The sequence below is a fragment of the Paroedura picta genome, chromosome 3 (assembly GCF_049243985.1).
Source record: "Paroedura picta isolate Pp20150507F chromosome 3, Ppicta_v3.0, whole genome shotgun sequence".
NCBI classification, from domain to species: domain Eukaryota; kingdom Metazoa; phylum Chordata; class Lepidosauria; order Squamata; family Gekkonidae; genus Paroedura; species Paroedura picta.
This window is the reverse complement of record NC_135371.1, coordinates 146,091,188-146,112,045: the sequence shown is the minus strand read 5'-3', so window position 1 is coordinate 146,112,045 and position 20,858 is coordinate 146,091,188. Positions and strand designations below refer to the sequence as shown.

The 20,858-nt window shown below is 44.5% G+C and overlaps 1 protein-coding gene across 11 annotated transcripts in view; it reads right to left on the bottom strand.

The window, feature by feature from the left end:
- Positions 1 to 987: 987 nt before the first annotated feature.
- NACA (nascent polypeptide associated complex subunit alpha) overlaps positions 988 to 20,858 on the bottom strand; it is a 47,467-nt gene continuing 27,596 nt past the window's right edge. For 2 of the 11 annotated variants that reach the window (XM_077328442.1, XM_077328441.1), the window contains exons 2-11: positions 19,758 to 19,829; positions 16,462 to 16,593; positions 13,505 to 13,585; positions 9,603 to 12,581; positions 7,232 to 7,317; positions 4,884 to 4,961; positions 3,459 to 3,605; positions 3,023 to 3,151; positions 2,288 to 2,410; positions 988 to 1,111 (exon numbers count right to left, since the gene is read on the bottom strand). In XM_077328442.1, the coding sequence (XP_077184557.1) occupies positions 1,097 to 1,111; positions 2,288 to 2,410; positions 3,023 to 3,151; positions 3,459 to 3,605; positions 4,884 to 4,961; positions 7,232 to 7,317; positions 9,603 to 12,581; positions 13,505 to 13,585; positions 16,462 to 16,593; positions 19,758 to 19,827 (3,840 nt within the window). In that variant the 5' untranslated portion in view covers positions 19,828 to 19,829 and the 3' untranslated portion in view covers positions 988 to 1,096. Of the gene's footprint in view, positions 1,112 to 2,287; positions 2,411 to 3,022; positions 3,152 to 3,458; positions 3,606 to 4,883; positions 4,962 to 7,231; positions 7,318 to 9,602; positions 12,582 to 13,504; positions 13,586 to 16,461; positions 16,662 to 19,757; positions 19,830 to 20,858 lie in introns of those variants that run through there. The other 9 variants (XM_077328444.1, XM_077328443.1, XM_077328452.1 and 6 more) reach the window with 7 other exon arrangements.

Genomic DNA, 20,858 nt, shown 5'->3' with positions numbered 1-20,858 from the left:
GTGCCATCCACAAACTTAGTCACTTCACTGCTTACTCCCAATTCCACATCATGAATGAACACATTTTACCAGTGTCAATTTTAAAGTAGCCACTGGACAAACACACTATGTTCTCTTATCTTATAGGTGGCTATTTTTCCCACACCTGAGTCTATTATTTTCTCTCTCCCCACCCCAAGTCTTGGGCCATTCTCTCATTCACATAAACTTATTAAATGAATTTGTATGTTTCTCTGCCCTATGGTTTTGTGCTACAACCTCTTGAGGCTTCTTTTCATTTTAATCATGAACAGATGATCAGCAAGGCGAGAGATGGTTCTCTCAGTGTCTTTTCCACTCAAAATTACCCCTCCCAGCTGCTTTCCCCTCTAAAGGGGAAAAAATTTAATCTCTCCATCAAATAATTCTATATAATACATTTATCAAAAATTAAGTGGCCAAGCTGCTTATCAAAACAAAAATATTTTAAAGAATTAAACTATTCTGCTGTTGGTAACAAGATTGTCTATAAATTCTGAATGTTTGCTGATATCAACATGGATAAGCAACAGCAGGAGTCCAAATATGATTTAGCTCTAGTGAAAGGGATTCATGCCAGCCAAAACATTATCCTTTGGCTCACTTAAACAGAAGGAAAAATTGTTTCTTATACAGTTCTACCCAGTCCTCTCCTGCACACATGGACATGCGAGAGAGATCTTTAACAAGATTTTGCTGCACTACAAGCACTATCACTGACTCTACAACAGCCTTAGCTTTTCAGAGCCAGAAATAAAATTTGCATAGATACACTGCCTATTAAAAAAACATTCACAGCAGAACCAAGCTTTCTAGTGCCCAAGCAGGTTAACAGGTTTTCAAAGAGTTAACTGTTTTGGTAGATAGGCCAAAGCACTGAAATAAATGCCTGACCTGGGATACCAACCCAAATAAGTCCTTTTGTTTATTGGTATATGAATGCTTGTTGTGGGGAAGAAAAAGCGTGGCACCTTTTAAACCACAACTTTTATTAACTGATAGAAATAGTACAAATTTTGAATTTAACTGTAATTTAACTTTCCTCTGAAACACCAAAACGGTTCCCCTTTCTGTGTGGTTACATCGTCAATTCCTGTGGGAGGGGAAAAAAAGAGAAGAGATGTTAGAAAGTCTCCCTATTCATCCCTATGTAGGTGTCAGGATCTGAAAGTTCATGAGACTTTTCCAGTGCAGCCTGTTTATCTATCCAGCACCGGCAAACAACCTTGGGGGCTACTGTTGTGGCTTCCTGTGATTTCAGAAGAAAGCAAAGAAGTAGTGCCTGGTTTCACAGTCACCTAGGACAGGGGTAATCAACCTGTGGTCCTCCAGATGTTCATGGATTACAATTCCCATGAGCCCCTGCCAGCGTTTGCTCATCTGGCAGAAAACAGGTTGACTACCCCTGACCTAGGATACAACACTGATCATGAATATAATGATGTGTGCCCAAAGGAAATATAAGAAGTTTGAAACAAGTTTAACTGACATATATCATCCTTTCACAAAGGACCCTAGGAGCTGCAGTTCTTACAGACAATCATGCTAGAGGAAGACCCAATACGAGATGGGTTAATTCTATAAAAGAATTGCCCTCAGTTTTCATTACCTGAGAATGGCTGCTAACCATAGAACATTTATTCATTGGGCTGCTGTAAATCAGAAGCAACTTGACAGCACACACAAAGAGACTTGCTATCTCCAGCAAGACACCCCAGAGCTTCTTTGCAAATCAAAGTCATAGGGAGTTAAAATTACAGAACGCACAGAGCCTTGAACTCATTCTCCCTTGTATTCCGGAACAAGGTTGTGCACTGCTGCCTCACTGGACACAGAAACCTTCATGTGCATATTTAATGATGGTGCATCTTTTAACACCTACCCCTCAAACACCATGTGCAAATACTGTTGGAAAAGACAACAACCCTGTCTGACAGTGAATAAATCTGGCAGCAAAGGCCTGGCCCAGTTAGCCAAACCAATAGTTAAAATTGTAAAGCACACATGGCCTTGAAGTCATTTTGTCTTACATTCTAGAAAAATGTTGTCCACTGCTACCCACTAGCTTACTGATTTTCTTTTCTGTCTTCTTGCCACAATGCTGTGGCTTTCTATGTTTAAACAATGGGACACGAAGACAAAGATATGTATTTTCCAAAGAGCTAGTTATTCTTTGAAATGACTAAAATGCCCCTTCTACGCATATTCACTATATCCAGGTATATTAGCTAAGTAAGAAAACAAAAAACCCACTTAATTAGGAACTTACCATAATAGCATTTACAATATCGTTACTGTTATTCTTCAGGGCGCGGACGGCCTTTGCCCGGGAAACATTCGCTTGGGACATAACTAATTCTATGTCCTTCACCTCAACACCAGTCTCGTCAACCTGGATGGGAGGAGAATAATTATTTCTATACCTGCTCAAAATTCAAATAAACACCTTGGCCTCCACAGATACAGGAGGCGGCTTATTCCTATTTTACCAGCATGGCAAAGAAAACGCCTGCCTGAAGTAAAATGTGCAAATCTGTAAAATGCTAACTTGGAATGGTTACTTTTGACAGTCATTCCTTTTTGTTAGCCTGATGTGTGAAAGTTAGAGAGCCAGCTTGGTGTAGTGATAAGGAGTGCAGACTTCTAATCTGGCGAGCTGGGTGTGATTCCCCACTCCTCCCCCACATGCAGCCAGTTGGGTGACCTTGGGCTCCCAACTGCACAGATAAAGCTGTTCTGACCGAAAACAGCAGGGCACTGAACATTCAAACAGGAACCAGGGACACTGAAAAGGAAAACTGCTAATTGCAAACATGGAATTGTTGTCATTGTCATCAACCATTCAGTCGTGTCCGACTCTTAGTGATCCCATGGCACAGCTGTCGCCACAATCCCTGATCCCGCACTGCCTCCCTCAGCCATGCAATGTTCTGGCCGGTGTCCATCCTGATTGCATCTAACCAAGCATGGAATTTAGGGACCAAATAAAGGGGGTTCAGCATACCTCCTCTTCTTCACTCTCCTCTTGTACAGTGGGGGTCTGTGTATTTTCCTGAATGTTTGAAACAGCTTCTCCTTGCACTTTGAATTTCTCAGCAGCAGCCAGCTGCGCTTGCTGTGACAGATCTTCAATCTGACAGGGTCAGAAAAGGAGAGAGATATGTTGTAGAGCCAACCTTTACACCATAAGAAGCAATGAGCAAGACAAACAGACAAAGGTGCCCACAAACTCTAAAATACTACAACTACAGCTATTCCAGCTGGCCTTCAGCAAACGTTCAGAGCCCAGTCACTTACCCCACCCCGTGTATCAGGCACAGCAAGAAAGCTGCTGCCTTTCTCATACCGCAGCCAAAGATTTTTCTGGAGAGCAAAGCTGTTCTATTCCTGAAAAAAGACCGCTAAGGTTCTCCTGCCAGGTCTTCCTGGCTTCAGCTTACCTTTGCTTCACCAAAGACTATATAGGTATCTGATGCAGGACTTTTATATACATCTGGCTTGGTGATGACAAACAGGATGTTCTTGGATTTCCGGATCGTAACTCTGGTTACACCTGTGACCTGGCGAAGACCAAGCTTGGACATTGCCTTAAAACCAAAAGGAGGAAGATAAACCACTCAAGTCCGTTCTCAACTATTGATGCAACATATTGTTCCTGGCTGTTAACTCCCACCCGCAATGCAAACAAAGCGTTTTTGGGTACTCGATTAATGCAGAGGCCTTCCCTGAGAGGGAATCAGCATGGAGAAAGCCCACAGTAATGAGTCTCTAGGCATGTCACTGACCCTGGGTTACTAACACTTCAGCTTCTCCAGTGAAACAAGAACACTCCCGCAGAACCAAAAAGACTACAGTCTTTTCTGACTTTGGCCAACAAACACTGAACATAAATTTTCACTGATGACAAAACTAACAGGCTCAACATATGCTGGCATCTGTTCTGAATTAGAATATCCCTCTCATTTTGTATTTTTATGACGACTAAGGTTTGGAAAGCTTCCCTGCTGCTCCCACTTAGCCATTTCATGAGTCTTGGCTTTGTCAATGACTGCTTCTATAAAATGAAGATGCTGCTTCAAAAGGAATAAGCAGACACAGGACCTCTGATCCATCCCCAAAAAGTCTTCCTGATTGACTGTATAGAAACAGTCTTCTGAACCTGGTGAATGTTTCATCAAGCAAGGTATTTGAAAGAGTTCAACCTAAGAATGTCTGAAAACAGATGGCTTGAGTAACTACTGGAGATGAACATGAACCCGAAAAACTGAGGTTTGTGTAGGTTTGTGGGTTTGCATGAACCTCGAACCACCATGAACCTTTCAGTTTCCCGAACCAGTTCAGTTTGTGATGTGGTAGAACAGGCCCTCCCGTGGGCTAGAGATACCAAACTCACTGTGGAGCCCTAAGGGCACACACTTTGAAGGATGCTCTTGGGTATGGGAGCCACCTGGGAGTCACAGGGGCCACCTGGGATAAGGGCCCCCTTGCTGGGGTTGAAGTAGGTGGACTCAGGACTCTGAGCCACCATCTCTCTTTTCATGCCTTGCAGAGGGACTTAGCCACTGGGTGCCTCAGCTGAGAACCCACACACTCTCCCTTCTCATTGTGAACATCCCTGTGTGCCATGTGGGTGAGAGGGGGCACTAAGGGTACTTGCTGTGGGTGGAAGAAATCTCCCACTCCTGCCTCCCACAGGCCAGGCAACAAACCCATCCTGCCAATTCCTGAGAGCCCACAGACCTCAGCTTGCAAAGTATGACACAGGTGATATTCCTGGCATTTTAAGAGTTGTGCACCAGGTCATACCCATCCCTAGTAGCTACGGCCAGTCAGTATAGGATTTATTACCCTTAAATGGATTTTACCTTCCTGGCTTTCTTTTCACTTCGGCTCTGTTTTGCTTTGCTAACAGGTTCTTCATCTATTTCAGCTGCTGCTGCAAGCTGCCAGAAGAGAAACACAAGGTAATTAAAGGGAATCATGACAGAAAAGAACAACAAACAGAAAACATCTCCATCTGTGAAGATTACCTACTTCTTGCTTCTCAAGTGAAAATGAGAGAACAGATTTATATTTGGAGGTTTAACATCACACATTTGTGGAGCACTCCAAACCCAAGCTACAAGTTGTCTCGACCCAAACAGAGAAAACAGAGATTTGCAAGCATGTGAAGAGATTGCTCCAGTCTGTATTCCAGCACAACCTCAAGGATCACTCTGGAAGTATATTATTTATTCTCCAGGCTGGGTGTGTAAGAATATGCACAGACAGAGCTTCTCTCTAACTTTGGAATTATCTCTCTTTGGTGACTTCCCAAGCCTGAAATCGTCTGAAAGCAATGTAAGTTTCTTTAAAGTATTTTTATTGAAACGAATTGGTGGTCAGGGGTAGGAAATTTATTATAATTTAATCCACCTCTAGCCTTCTAGAGCAGTGGTTCTCAACCTAGGGGGGTCGCCTGCCCCCTTTGTTGGGGTCCCCTGGTTGGTTGCTCTGGCAGCAACCGGGGGGCGGCGGCGGTCGCAAGCGGTGGCAACAGGCGGTGGTGACGGGCAGCAGCAGCAAAGCCATTGCAATGGCCGCCTCCATGCTGGCTGACTGTTGTGCGCGTGCGCATACGCACACCGCCCCCGCAGTTGGGGTCGCGGCATTGGAACAGTTGAGAACCGCTGTTCTACAGGAATGGATAAATATAACTGTCCCGGATGCATCTCATCCTAGTTTTATAGATGTATTTCCATTCCCTGATGCCCTCAAACACCCCAAAAAAAACTTTTTGTAAGTTTGCCATATAAAACCCCAATTCCTCCCAATTCCTGTGCAATTAAAGAAAACAAACACAAATTTAACAATAATTGAATGTGTTCTTTGTAGTTCTAGACTGGGTTTTTTCAGGACGGAATTACACATCCCTACTTACCAACCTATCTGTTGTCAGCCCTATGTACTGTAGTACAGAGAAATCATCGGAGTTTGTGTGCAAACATACAATGTTCATTAAATGGGAATGTGTGTATGTGGCGCTGTGGCTGTGTACTCAGCTGGCTAACTACCCCAGTTGTTGTGCTAACAGAAGAGACGGGAGTCAGGAGATGTGGTGGTGCTCCTTGGGGATCAGTAGACTTTGAGGTCTTCACAGTCTCTGAGGTCAGGGGTGCGGGCTGAGCCTTGATGCTGTCCTGAGAACTGTCTGACTCCCCCAAGGAGCTGCTCTCATTCCCCTCTGTCTTGTTCTCCTCTGTCAAGCACTCGCTTCTGTCTTTACCCTTTCCTGCTCACTACCTGTGCTCTAATGTCTGCTCCCCCTCAGTTCCCTTTTCCCAAGTCTTTTCCTCCTTTCCTCTTATGTCTCCTTCTCCACTTGCTTTTCCACTCACTCTCTTTCTCCACCCACCCCATGCTCTTCCTCCACATCTCCTTTTATCTTCCCCACTCTCTCTTCTTCCACCCCATCCCTTGATTACCTGAGGTTTCAACAACCCCGCCCCATACTCTGGCGTCTTGGCTGCCTTCCCAGTCACACAGCCAGGAGCTGCACTCCAGCTTCCATGCGGGGCCCGGCCTCTGAGGGCATGCCCTCCTCGCTCTCCCCTCTGAGGTTGGAGAGCCAGTTAGCAGCCTGGGGTCTGGCCTCATCTTGACGCTCCGAGCCTCTCTATTACAGGTTTGTTGATGCACAGGAGCAGGGGGCCTGCAACAGCAGGGGCTGGCTGGTGTCAAGCCCCATCTCTGTCTGTACTGGGGACAGTCATTTGCCGCCAGTCTTCTTCTATCCCACTAGGCTCTTTGTGGAGTTGGGGGCAGCCAGTGTGGCTCCGGGTGATGTAGGGTGAGGGAGGTGGAAGAGGCTGACCTCTCGACCTGGAGCCCTGACAGCACTAGTAGGTCTGGACAATGTAGTATAAGCCTGGAGATCGTAGTATTGTCTGGCAGACAGGCAAGAGACGTTCAAAGGTGGTTTGCCATTGGCTGCCTCCGCATCATGATTTTGGAGGTCTCCCATCCAGGGCGAACCCTGCTTAGCTTTCAAGATCTGATAATATTAGGCTTGCCTGGGCTATCCAGATCAAGGCCCAAATGGCTAAAAATTCCAGGAGCATGGAACACTCTGGCAGAGGTTAGTTGGAACTGGTTAAGTCTGTTTCAAGATCACAGTGCCCATTATATGCAAACTACTGTGATTTGCTTTCTGCCTTGTCCCCAAGCCTTTTACCTGTGCCTGCTGTGTTGTGGCCTGTGTGGAGTCTTGTTCTTCAAGTTCCGGCACTGATTCATCACTGTCAGATTCTGTTCCAGATCCTACAGAAACAAACATGTATAATTTTTTTCCAATGTGGACTCTTACAGGAGTGGCAGGCAGGTCCAGGCAAAACATGCAGGGCTCCATCACTTGGCCACATGGTAATTTTTGCCCCTTTTGCTATAGAAGTGCACATTAAAAACTGGTATCAACTTTAATTTTCCCAAGATAGGTAATAAAGCAACAAATACACAAAAAAGAACACAACCTACAAACAAGCAAGGAACTCTGAAATTGCAGGACTTCTTAAAATGGTGGCTGGTTGAGAAATAACAAAAGAAAGTCTGGTCACCTGGGCTTATTCAGCCTGGTCTGCTAAAACGTGTTGAGACCAATGAAATCCGATCAATATTTTTCTGAGATTGTTAAACTGACAGACACTGTCTCAGCTATCATTGGACATGTGATGGGGGAGTGAGAGGAGGGAATAGGTGGAAGTAAAAAAATTCAATGTAGTCTTTTTGTTGCCATTGTTTGGATTCCAGTTAAAAGGTAGCCACTGGGAAAGTGGGTAGTTCCAGGAGGATTACTGTATAGAGCAGCCTTTCTCAACCTTTTTACCATTGAGAAACCCCTGAAACATTCTTCAGGCTTTGAGAAACTCCAGTAGTGCCATAACTGTGCAGAACATGGTTTGGAAGCATAGCTCTATATAAGCCCACCTTGGGCCCATCCCCATCATGCCCATCACTGGCCATTTTGGGTGGCATGGATAGGTTGACATGACCATATATGGTCATATCACCCAAAAAATGTTTAGCACATTTTAAAAATATACGAAGAATTAATTAATTGCCACCCATTCAGGAAACCCTTCCAGAGCTGTCAAGAAACTCCAGGATTTTACAAAACTCTAGTTGAGAAAGCGTGCTATAGGAGTATAGCATTAGGAGACAAAGTTTATAAACACTCTGGAAGAAAAAAAAACAGCTGGAAGCAGAGCTTTGTGTTTACTCACTGGACTAAGACTTGGCCTCTGCACTTAACAGGCAGCTCAGCAGTAAGGAGAGTGGCAACTCCAGCTCAATGCAGATCATCACCAGAGATCTAAGCCATGGATTTGGCAAGCAGTAACAGAAGACTGTGCTTTCTTGGGTTGCTACCCCTTCCTCACTGGTTTGCACTAGCTCTGATTTCCCATGCTATCCAAAGAGGGCAAACTATGGATGATCAGGACTGCCTTCAAATCAAGTTTCATACAGTCAACTTGGATATGCTTCACTTCAAGCTCACAGAACTAAGCATGTCTCTGAGCTTTTCAGAGAAAACCTTCCAAGACCAACCCTCTGCCTTGCTCATTACAGGGCTAGTATCACTGGATGCAGCATACATACACCCATTTTGTTCTGGCTAACTGCTGGTTTAAGAGTTTATTTACTGTAGTGTCAAGCATATTGGTATGAAGGTGAGAGAACACACACGACTAACCACAGAGAGTGAAAATAAAGGAAGTGACAGAGGACAAACCAAGTTCCTGGAGAAAGTGCAGCTGACTAGCCTCTTTCATTTTGCAAAAAAAGTCCCTATACTTTCCCTGACAGTTGTAAATGCATCAAACTATTGGTGACTGCAAAACAACAACAAAACAGAACACAAACTTGCTTCTGATCTTTAGTGGATGCCCAAGGACAATACTTAGCATGCATTCTGTTCAATGTGATTTAACAGAAAAGCTCCTACCGAGATCAAGGAACTCCTGAATCTCAAGTGCAATTACAGACGAAGCACGCTAAGACTGGAAGAGGGATGTTAATGTTCAATAGCAATTTATTCTCCCTGGGCCAAAGTGTTACATCATAAACACAGAAGGCTAAATGGCACTGCATGCTAGGTCTACAAACATTGCACTCCAAACAGCTAAGGCAACAGAAACTACTGGCTATCCAATCGCAAAACAAGCACAAAGGATTGGAGAGAGAAGGCCAAGAAGACAGCAGGTGCCACAAAAGATTGTGATTAGAGTTTCTAGGTTAGTGCTATACCAGTCAAGGTAATGCTGACATCACATTCTCTAGAAGACACTCACACCAGGATCAATGCATGTATGTACCAACCTTCTCATTTGCAGTACATACTATACACAAATATCATCCCCTGAACACAAAGCAGCCTTGAAGTGACTTTGCCCAGGGCTGCTTAGAGCTCAGCAAGGACTTTCGTGGGTGACATTGACTTCTACACACTACTTTTCTAGGGGATCCCAGGTCCCCTTCCCACACAGAGGTTAGTATTCAGTGAGCAATCTGTGATATCCATGCACACAGCAAATGGAGGAGGCAAATACCCTTGTCATTCTTCAGGGCAGGCTGTTTGGCAGGAGGAGGAGAAGGAGCAGCAGCAAGAGGAGGAGGTGCAGCAGCAGCTGGGGCCTCAGCAAGGGCCACAGCTGGTTTGGGAGAGAAATTCACCAGGACGGGCTGCAGAGGTGGATCCCCAGCAGGTGCCTCTGGAGGGATCAAAGGTGGTAGATCGTCGTCTTCGATGACAGAAGAGGCAGGGGTGGAGGGTTTGGCTGGCACTTGAGGTGCTAGACCAGATGGGGGGGAAACTGGTAGTGATTTAGGAAGTGCAGAGGACAGTGTTAGCTTTTTCACAGGAGAAACAGGTGCAGGTGAAGCAGGCTGGGGGAGGGTATTTGCTTCTGGGGCAGAAACAGGGATGTCAGCAGGTGGAGGAGGCAGACACACAGTTTTCTGTGGATGCACCTCACTCCCAACAGAGGAGGCCAGAGAAGCCTGGGACATATCTAAGGCTGAAGCGGCAGAGCTGGCAGGGACAGCTGGTGGTTTGATGGTAGAGATGGGTTCAGGAGTTGCTGGAATAAGAGGAGGAGGAGTGGATGGGCCAGCAGAATGCACAACGGAGGTCACCAGGGGAGTTGTTTCCACAGGTGTAAGGGAAGAGGTAACAGGTGCTGCTGGAGAGGGTACCAGGCCAGCAGTAGGGATAGCAGGTGGGGAAGAAGGAGAGGCAGGGGTCACAGAAGAGACCACAGAAATAGGTGCCCTTGGGCCAGCAGCAGAAACTGCAGGGACCACAGGATCAGATATCATAGAAGGCACAGTACAACTACTAGCAGGCACTACTGGGGCCACCAGTGCAGATGTCAGAGAGTTAGAGGTTTGTACCAGAGGAGGAGACACAGTGAGAGAAGCTGGTGAAACAGGGGTAACTGAAGTGGTTATAGGCTGAGAAGCAGGCACTGCTGGAGCCACAGGGGAGGCTGTAATAGCCACAGGGCCTGAAACAGGAGCCAGATGAGAAGGTGGCTTAGGAGTAGGCCCAGATGGTGCCACGGGGTCACAAACCGCAACCACAGAACTAGAACCAGGTGCTGCTTTTGCTTCAGAGCCAGAAATAGGTGGTATGAGGGACGTGAGCTTCACAGGTAACACTTTGGGGGGTAGTGATGTACTAGCAGACCCTGTTGGGGCCAAAGGTCCACAAGAAGGAACTGAAGGAGATGCAAGATTCACAGGCGGCACTGCAGGGGTTAGTGATGTCGGAGCAAGCTCAGAGGGGGCCACAAGGCTCAAAGGCCCCACAGGAGTAGAAACTGGCACTGCTTCTGCTACAGGATTCAAAACAGGTGCCAAGGGAGAAGGAGGCTTCACAGGAGGCACTGCAGATGCTGATGGTACAGGAGCAGGTCCTCCTAGATCTGCCGAGGCAGAAGATTCTAAGGGAGAAGCAGGCTTCACCAATGATACTGCAGTTGTCATTAGTGCAGAAGCAGTTCCTGCAGCAAGCCCAGAAGGAGTTATAGGACCAGAATCCAGTGTCACAGGTTTGATTGGTGGCTCCACAGGCCTAGAAGGAAGCACTACTGGTGGAGCTACAGGGCCAGATGTAGTTGTCAAAGTTTTAGCAGAAGGTCCTGCTGGGGCTAAAGGAGCAGGACCAGAAGCAAGCACTGCTGGAGCTGCAATGCCAGACTTAGGGACTGAAGGAGCAGGGCCAGCCAATGACAGAGGGCAGGGAGCAAGTGCTATTGGTTGGGAAGAAGATATTGTGGTACCTACTGGGCAAGAAGCAGATGTCCCAGGGAATACTCCAACTGCCACTGGTTTAGATGCAGGCACTCCTGGGACCACAGGAGGTGCTCCAGAAGAAGCAGAGGCCAAAAGAGGAGCACCAAGTTGGGAAGCAGGTGCCGGAGGATTAGAAGAAGGTACTACCAGAGGTACAGGGCCAGGGGTAGTTGGTGAAGGAAAAGTAAGTTTCATAAGTGTCAATGGTTTCCCAGCAGAGTCAACTTCTGAGGCCAAGGGGCAGGAAGTAGTTACCACAGGCACCTGTACAGGTGCTACAGGACTGGGAGTGGTCACTGCAAGAGGAAGAGTAGAAAGAAATGGGTTAGCAGAAGCATCTAAAAGGGGTGGAGGAAAAGCTGGCTGTAGCTTTTGGTTTTGAGATGTAACCGGAAAAGATACACTGAGTGAAGCAGGAGCCATTGGGTCAGAAATAGTTGCCCTTGGAGCTGGAGAAGGCCTTTCAGGGCCATGAACAGAAAGCGGTGTTGCAGGCAGAGAAACAGGGAAAACTGGGGGAAGAGATGGAGCTGTGACTGGGACCACAGAATGAGAAGCTAGACCAGGAGTGGCATGAGAACTGATGGGAACTTTGGAAGCAACAGGAGGAGCGGGAAAAGGATTTGGAGTGACAGGGAGAACAGTGGGACCCAAAGGAGGAGAAACAGGAGCCACTGGGAGAATGAAAGGAGCTGGAAGTGGAGACTGTGCAGGTATCTGAGAAGCTGGTGCAGCTGAAGGCATCTGATTAATCGAAAATGGAGTTTTGGGAGGACCTGGAATTGTAGATGGAGTGAGTGGGACTATAGGAAAGACAATGGAAGGAGCAACTGCTGCTGGAGGAGGGGAGGTGGCTGTCAGTGCTGGGCTCACAGGGGAGGTTAGATATGTTGAGCCAAGAGCCTCGGGTGGAATGACTGAGACTGCAGAAGCCAGAGGCTTCACTGCAATACTTGGAGATGGGGAACTAGCTACTGCTGCAGAAACAACTAAATCAGTAGTACTCAGGGAAACAGAGGGAGTTGGATCACCAGGTGGTAAGGAAGGGCCATGAATGTCTGGCATTGGAGAGACAGAGGAAGGAGTAGCCACTAGGGAGAAAAGCTTTCCAGGTGAGGTAGGTGTCAGCGGAGTATTGAAAGGACAGATCCCAGCAAGGGGAGAGTTAGCTTTGTGGGATGAAGAGGAAGGGTAGGAAGGACTAGAAATGGAAGAGCTGGAAACAGCAGCAGCTAAAGGAGAGAAAAAGTGAATCAATGATGAAAAGAAAAACATGGGGGAAGAAAAAATGAGTTATCTAGAGCTACTCACATGAAAACACAGTTTGCCTCTGGGACCCTATTTGGATGGAGCGGCAGCACAGAAATGCTTTAAATAAGGAAAAATGCTGCACCTGCTACCAAAAAGTCCCTCATTCACACTCTTCAGACAGTGCCAATGTTTCACAGAAGATATGTGTATGATTAAGTCATTTGAATCATGACATTGGCTCAGGAAACAGGTTACAGCTTCTAGGCTGGTTGCATTTAACCTGTAACTTCAGTGCATGTTTTGAGAAGGGGGAATCAGGTTATTTACCATTTGTTGTACAGGTTCCATTTACTGCGTTACACCAGCAAGTTTAATTTGGGAGAAAAACCAGAGTTTGGAAACATGAACAGACATTTCTGATGGGAGAACATCCATGTGCCTCTCTTAGATATGGTCTAACAAGGTATGTAGCCCAAAACACAGCAGGTGGTGCATGATTCTCATCAAGTTTTGCCATGTCAAGGTTTAGAACTTGGATCACACATTTCCACAGGGAAGCACTCATTTCCTAGCACTTCGGAAATTCATTTTAGGGAGGACAAATTCCACCATCCTGGAAAAACAGTACGAAGTATTATAGATTCTTTCTCTGTAGCCACTTCTTAGAATAAACATTTGCACCACAAAGGCCAACCTATCCATAATGCCTTCTTTGCATTAACAAATGCTGACCTTGCCATTCTCAGGGAGAAGTGATTATTCTGCAGAGCAATTTGCATTACTGAAAGCTTGGCATTTCTTAACATCTAGCAACATCTACCCCACCCTGCTGAACCTTATGGTTAACTGCAATAATATACCACAGCAAAATATTGTTAGTGTCACACACACTGGGACAAAATACCTGGTGCTTGAATGGAAGGCTGAGAAAAACAGGCTGTGGGTGCTTCAGAAGCACCAGCAGAAAGGGTGGGAACAGCAGGGGCTAAATGAGCAAGAGCAATACATTAGAGCAGAACAACCACACAGGGAGTACGCCAAAAGGACCTATTCTTTTGACTTGATCAAGGCAAGAAGATGGGTCTTGAAAACTGCAGGCCCTGAATGAATGTGCTTTTCAGTTTAGGCTTGCCATTAAATATATCTAAATGAAACCTGAATTAAAATAAAGTTGCTGGAAGATACAATCTATACTGTAGATTTCCTACTACATCAATGGTCTGGGGCTAGGGAATGAGCAACTGGCATGCCAGTGGTCACCCAAATTCATCTTCAAGGTTAGACAAAGTTTGAGTCCAGTTGCACCTTTAAGACCAACAAGGTTTTATTCTGAGTATAAGATTTTGTGCGCATCACCGCTACAAAGATGCTCTATCAAAGCCTTAAGTGGCATCTATTATCAGTCAGAGACAGTGAGTGAAAAGAGGTGCACTTTGGAGTGTCTGCAATCTGCTCTAATGAACATCAACAGATTCAAATAAAGCACACCGCACTACATGGTCATGTAAAATGACGAGCTGAGTGCTTGTCTCACTAATTCTGACTGTTTGCCTATGCTGTTAAAACAGTATGAAATCTTTGAACCTTGCTTTTGAAATGATCATACATGTTGAAAATCATGCTTTACATTGGGGTTGTCTTTGTAAGACTAGGGCAGAAAGCTTTCCAGTCCAACATGACTGAGCATCCTATAGGTAGCTGAAATAAGCTGTGTGAAGGCTTTTGCCAGCCTGACCATGCAGGACAGGGCCAACTTCCAGAACCTTGGAAGCTAAACAGGGTTGGTTCAGGTTAGTATTTGGATGGGAGACTCAAGGAATACCAGGGTCACTATGCAGAGGTGAGCAATGGCAAACCACCTCTGAATGTCTCTTGCCTTGGAGAAACAAGGACACCCTGCAATCTATGAAAAAAATCGTTTCTACTCCATCTTGAAATATCATTTGTTCTCCCAGCAAGAATTCTGGAATCCCTAATTCTATATTCAGTTGACTGGCTTCATTGTCATCATGACTGACCCATTTATGAATATACTGAACATTGGATTCTGCCTATTTCCATATGCAGTCTAGGAAAGTATGATAAATAAAATAAATAATAAATAAGGCAAAGGAATCACCACATAAAACTTTGTGTTGGCCACACAACTGCAAATATATGAAGGTGAAAGCAGAGAATCTAACCCAAAAGGTGTTTATAACCTTTATGGGCGCCTTCCTCTTAATTCATCTGAAATGTTTTAGGGGTTGTTACAAAGATCTCAGCCTGATTGCTTATAAATACAAGTATACTCAGGGACATCTCCAGCAAACACTGAAATCACTGTTCCGAAACATCAATAATAAAACCAAAGTCTCTAGGTCCAACTGTATGGATAATTTTTTTTAGTTCTGCTATTTATTCTGCAAGAACAGAAGATTTGATAAGATGATAAGGGGGTTCCAGCCCTACCTTGAAGGCAGGCTTCAGAATGTGATGCTGGGGGACTGCTGTTCTGTCCCTTAACTTCTGGCCTACAGTCTTCCAAGTTTCTATTTTTCCCCTGACACTTTTCAACACCTATGCAAAGCCACTGGAAGAGATAATCCGGAGATGTGCACTAGGTTGCTATCAATATGTGGAGGACACTCAGCTGTACCTCACACTTCTAGCAGATCCCAGGGAGGCTGTGGAACATTGAACAGGTACCTGGAGACAGTTTTGCAATGGATGAGAGCTAACAAACTAAAACTTAATCCCAGTAAATTGTGGTGCTAATGGTAGGGGTAGGCTTGGCCCAAGAGTGGGATATCTCGTATTCTGGACAAAGTTGCACTCCCCCTAAAGGAGGTTTGTAGCTCCTGGAAACATGTGTCAGCAGGGGCCAGAGGTTCCTGAGCCAGATGAAGCCTTTCCTCGGCAGGAACAATCTTGTGGTAACATCTAGGCAATGCGGTGCTGCCCTAAAAGACTCTGCAAGCCACAACTGGTACAGAATATTTAGCCAGGATGTTGACTGGAGTGGGCCATATGGGCCACATAATTCCAGTCCTGTTCCATCCTGTTCCATCTACACTGGCTCCCAACTTGTTTCCGGGGTCAATTCAAGTGGCCATTATTGATGCTTAAAGCCATATATGGCCAGCATACTTGAAGGAATTTACCTGTCCACTCCAGTAACATTTGGCAACACAAGTGCAGGTTCCTCCATCACTGTGGCTAGATGGTTGGCAGCCTGAGAAGAGCCTTCTTGGTTTATGGCACTAAAACTTCCTAATTCCCCAGACAGATTTATCTGGCATACTCCCAGTTACTGTTATTTGTTGTCATCCTTGGTTGCGTTGTGTGTTCATATGTTTTTACTGAATGGTTTACTTTTACATATACTTCATTTTAAATGCTGTTTTAATATTGAAATGTTTGCTGCCTTTGAGACCATATTCAGGTGGCATGGCAAAATAGAAATGCCTTAGCTAAAGAAAAATATGCTGCAAATCCAGCAAAGAATATTCAGTCAGAAGGTAATTATGGACCATCTGTTTTGAGTTATGCATGCTTTGTACTTATCCATCCCATTTTTACCCACACTTCCTCCTGAATAGCCAGGACAGCATAAACACCCCCCTTCATTTTATCCTCCCAAACTTATGAGAGAATGGCCCAAGATCACCTTAACAAGCTTCAAGGCTGCATGAAGGTTTGCTGGGTTTCCCTAGTCCTTTCCCAACACTTTAACCACACTGGTTCTCGTAACTTTGATCTGTCATGGTCTCACTTTAGGCGGAGCTGGTATTTTGGGATCATTCTAAGCTGTTTACATTTCATTTTTAAATAGAATACAGTGATTCCCAATCCATCCTGCTGTTTTAATGTAAAACCTACCTGATGGCTCCAGAGTTGTCTCAGACTGAGAACCCTTGCCTGCCACCTCAGGATTCTTGGTGGCAGCTTGCATGGACTCCTCTGCTGCCAGCTTCACTTCCATGGGAGTCCCAGGAACTGGGAGGGGAGTTACTGCAATAGTGTCAATTGTTCAGATACCACCCAGCAGGTCTAACAGTCTTTACATGCTCGTGCGTTGGCTAAAAGTCCAAGAACAACAATAATCCAACAAAGAGGAAAGGTGTGAGTTATCCTCAGTAGCCCAGAGACAATGGCACCAGGCCTAATGAAGCAATCGCTCATATTCAAAGCATAAGAACGCTCTGCTGTGCTGGACTGGAATGTGACGACTACTGGGAACTGACATCAAGCCAATAGCTAGACTTTACTAACTCACTTGCCTGAAGGCCTCTTCTCATTATGTGTTTCAGCCTCTAGCAATCAGATACATGTAGTATTTTCACATTACAGAACAGCTGGTAGGGTAGAATTCACTGCCATAAAGCTAACTTACCTAGGGAGAGCACAGCTGGAAGTAGACATGTAGCCACCCCCGAATAGATAGCTTGACATGTTAGGCACTGGGTAACCACTGGGATAAAAAACTATGCCTACAGCAAGAGAGGAAGACTCACATCCTACTTTATAGATCAGAGGATTCTGGCAATCATGACAAAGTGTGAATGCACGTAGTAGTCCTGCACTAGAACAGGGTGTGTTATTCTTCTCTATATCACTCTCAGGCTTAGTTTGTGCGGCTCTGGCAGAACTGCTGTGCACTGCCTTTGCCTCTTCTCATATTTAAGAAAGAGGCAGGAAGAATGCTTAACACGAGCAAAGCAAAGTCTATTCACTGGGCAACCCAACCTGGATAGCCCAGGCAAGGCCTATCCCATCAGATCTTGGAAGCTAAGCATGGTCCACCTTGACTAGCACTTGGAAGGGTGACCTCCATGGAATACCAGAGTCATGATACAGGGACAGGCTTCAAAATGCCTCTTAGGATCTTCCACTTACATTATACATCTGCCATGCAATAAATAAATAATATTCACTGTGCCCTAATCATCTCACTGCACACTCATAGCAATGCACCAGCAGATACTACCAGGATGCTTACAGAGGCACTTGCTGTCCCCACTCCTGACCAAGACAATAGAAGTATTGGAACAACGCCCTGAGATAACATTCTACCAGAGCAGTAACAAAATAAAGAACAGTGCAGACTTGACTTGTATTTGGAATGCCAGACAGATCTTGTTCTCCTCAATATGAATGGGCATACATTGTTGCTTGTCTGAAGGAGTCACTGACTTGCTCTATGTAATGCCCCTTCATCACCCCACAGAGATCCATAGGTTCTCTCTGTCTCTACGTCTAACTCACATTTTCCTTGGCCAGAAAGCAATCCATTTAGTAGACGTGCAGTGAGTAGCATATCCCCATGTACAACTGCATGTAAGAAAGACCCAACAACAATAGTGCAGTATTCCCCCAAGCCTCAGTGTAGAAGTGGACCAAACAGGGAGGTTGCTGTCTGAACTGAATAATTCATGTTCCGTTCAAGCAGACATTTGGGAAATATACACAACATTTGAGAGTTAGTGCCCCCATGTGAAAGCATGCACCTGAACACAATAAAACCTTTTAGCTCACAATTCTAAACCATCCACAAATGCCATTCATATGAGCAGTATATTTATCAGCTGTGAATTATGGTTAATGCAGGGTGCTTGGTGAAGGCCATGTAGTAACATACTTTCTTCTGCTTCAAAGGAAGCCATATTAGGGGGAAACTGCTGCTTGACATTGTCAGTTTCAAAGAAACTGATTAAAAGAAAGCTCCATGTCTGAGACTGGACTAATTTGCAACTCTGTGTGGCCTCAAAGCCACACAACAGAAAAACTGGCAAATCAGAGCAGCATATCCTACCTTAAACGGTGGCCCAGAGCACCAAAATAATGATGGATGTCATATTCTAGATCAGGTTTCCCCAACTTGGGTACCTGTGGATGCCATGGAGCCTGTCAAGCAGCAGTATGTACTGCAGTGGGCACGGCCAGGTGGCGCTTTTACTCAGCAAAGTTTCTGATCAACCACTGGAGATCAGATGGTGCAGATTTTTCAAAACTTGTTTTTGCTGCCACCATAGCACAAAGATCCTCACTGAATAACTGAGGATAAGCTGTGTGCATGCAAGAAAATTGTAAACAAATTGTACATTTTAAAAGGCATCTGGTTCAATAGCACTTCTGCTGGAAATGTTGAAAAGTTACTCTTTGAGTTATGCATGACCTCACTCCCTGAGATTCTGTAATTGGCTCCACTGTTTATAGCACCTATTTTATAGTTGGCTCTAAGAGGTTGGGGACTCCTCTTCCTGCAAATCCTGGCTGCCAAACTGATTTTAAAACACCAAGATGTTGTATGCTTTAATTCTTATCAAACCCTTTCTCCTCACTCAATTAACATTTATCGAAACCATAGACCTTTCTTGACGCAGCCTATCACATCACTGAAATGGTATTTAGCAGCATTCCTGAACAAGAGACAAAATTTTAAAGCCAACAGCACAATCAATTTCCTTCCCATAACTTATCAAACCACATTAATAATTTTCACACCCTGAACAGTTAACTACTCGTAACACAGGAGAATGATTGCAACAACTCATGCAGAGATGCTTGAAGGCAAGACCAGCCCCCCCCCCCCCATCCTCTAAAGCTGTTGAACAAGCACTTGACTTGGGTTAGAGCACTCAAGACCCAAATTGTGATATTTTGTTAAATTACACCAAATCAGCACACCCATAAATCAGAAACAATGTGATTAGTACTTAAGTATAGGACACTCTCAAATCTATACAACGAATCTGGATAACAGCATTCCTCCAACTTGTGACTCATCCAACATTTAAAAAGTTGAACTTGGTAATGTTGGGACAGTAAAATTTTCAAATTTGGTTCAATTATACAGTGCTTTTGGCTGTTCAAAGTATATCACAGGCATCATTCAGTAATATTTACAACTGCCCTGTGAGGCAAAGTATTCCAGAAAAAGTGCCAAAACATGAGCATGGCACACCTAGTGCCACCTAGCAAGTTCACTATTAGAGGTGAAATTTGAACCAGGGAATCTTAGTTCACATAACAGCATCTCAGCCACAACAGCTCTCAATTACTTGTGTGTTTTAACACTTTTTGTCTCCAAAAATGGTTTTATCTGTTTAGGTCATCTGGTTGACCAGACGAGTTAGAGGATCCTGTCTGAAAATGCATAACTCCAACATACTAACCTGTCTCAACCTGAGGCTGGGGCAGCTCCTGTTCTGTTGCTGGGACGGTTTCCGTGGCTTCACCAGGCATTTCTGGGAGAGGAACAGAAAAATTCAGTCAGTGTGGTCTGCTGTGGGTATTTGACAAAAAAAATCTTCTTTACCATCAAAATATCAGGCATATTACCTGAGCTTAAAAACTTTCTTCCTACAGTATGCTTTTCCTAACTTCCAGGTATAACTTGATCAAGTAGGCAATCAGAAATAATCTTCAAATGCATGTGCAGCTGAAAATTTTATACATTCAGTATAAGTTTTCAGGCCTCTGGTAAACTGACAGAAGAGTACTGTTATGGTAACCATGGTGGATTAGAACTGGGGAAACCCAAATTCAAAGCTGCACTTGCCAGTCATCCTTTCTCAGCATAATCTCCTTCACAGAGTTTGTTATGAGTATAAAATGGACAGAGGGAACACTATATAAACTGCACTAAACTAATAAGGACCACCTCCATTTAACAATGAAATAACAGCAAAAGTGATCTGATATTTTTTCCAGTTGAACCAGGAATATGTTTTAATTTTCATACATTTTAATAAATTAATTCCATCCCTTGATAAAAGTATCCATGCAGTATAAATTGGATTAACACTCAAAAAAAGTAGAAGCCCAAGACATCTCAGAGAGGAAAGATGCTGCTATCAGCCATACTAGGTGCTAAACAATGAGAAAGGAATGCTGTCATTCTATACTGCTTTGGAGCATTTTCCAGAAGCATCTGGAAAACTACTTTTGAAACAAAACAAGGGTTTTATTTTGTATTAATATTATTATATATAACTTAGCACAAGCTTTCATATAAGAATATCACTTTACCCATTAGGTCAATCTTTCTAATATCCACAACAGAAAGAGGCAGGGACATGTGTTATAAAGGCAGACCAACTTAAAACCTATTAAAAGAATACAGTAGATGACTATTCTAGTGTTGACAACTAGTGTTGACAATTAATGCAAATCTAGTGCATGATAAATGATACAGAATGACTAGATTTGAGTCCAATAGCATCTTGGGGACCAATAAGACCAGACAGCTTGGAGTCTCTGGGTGGCCAAAACTA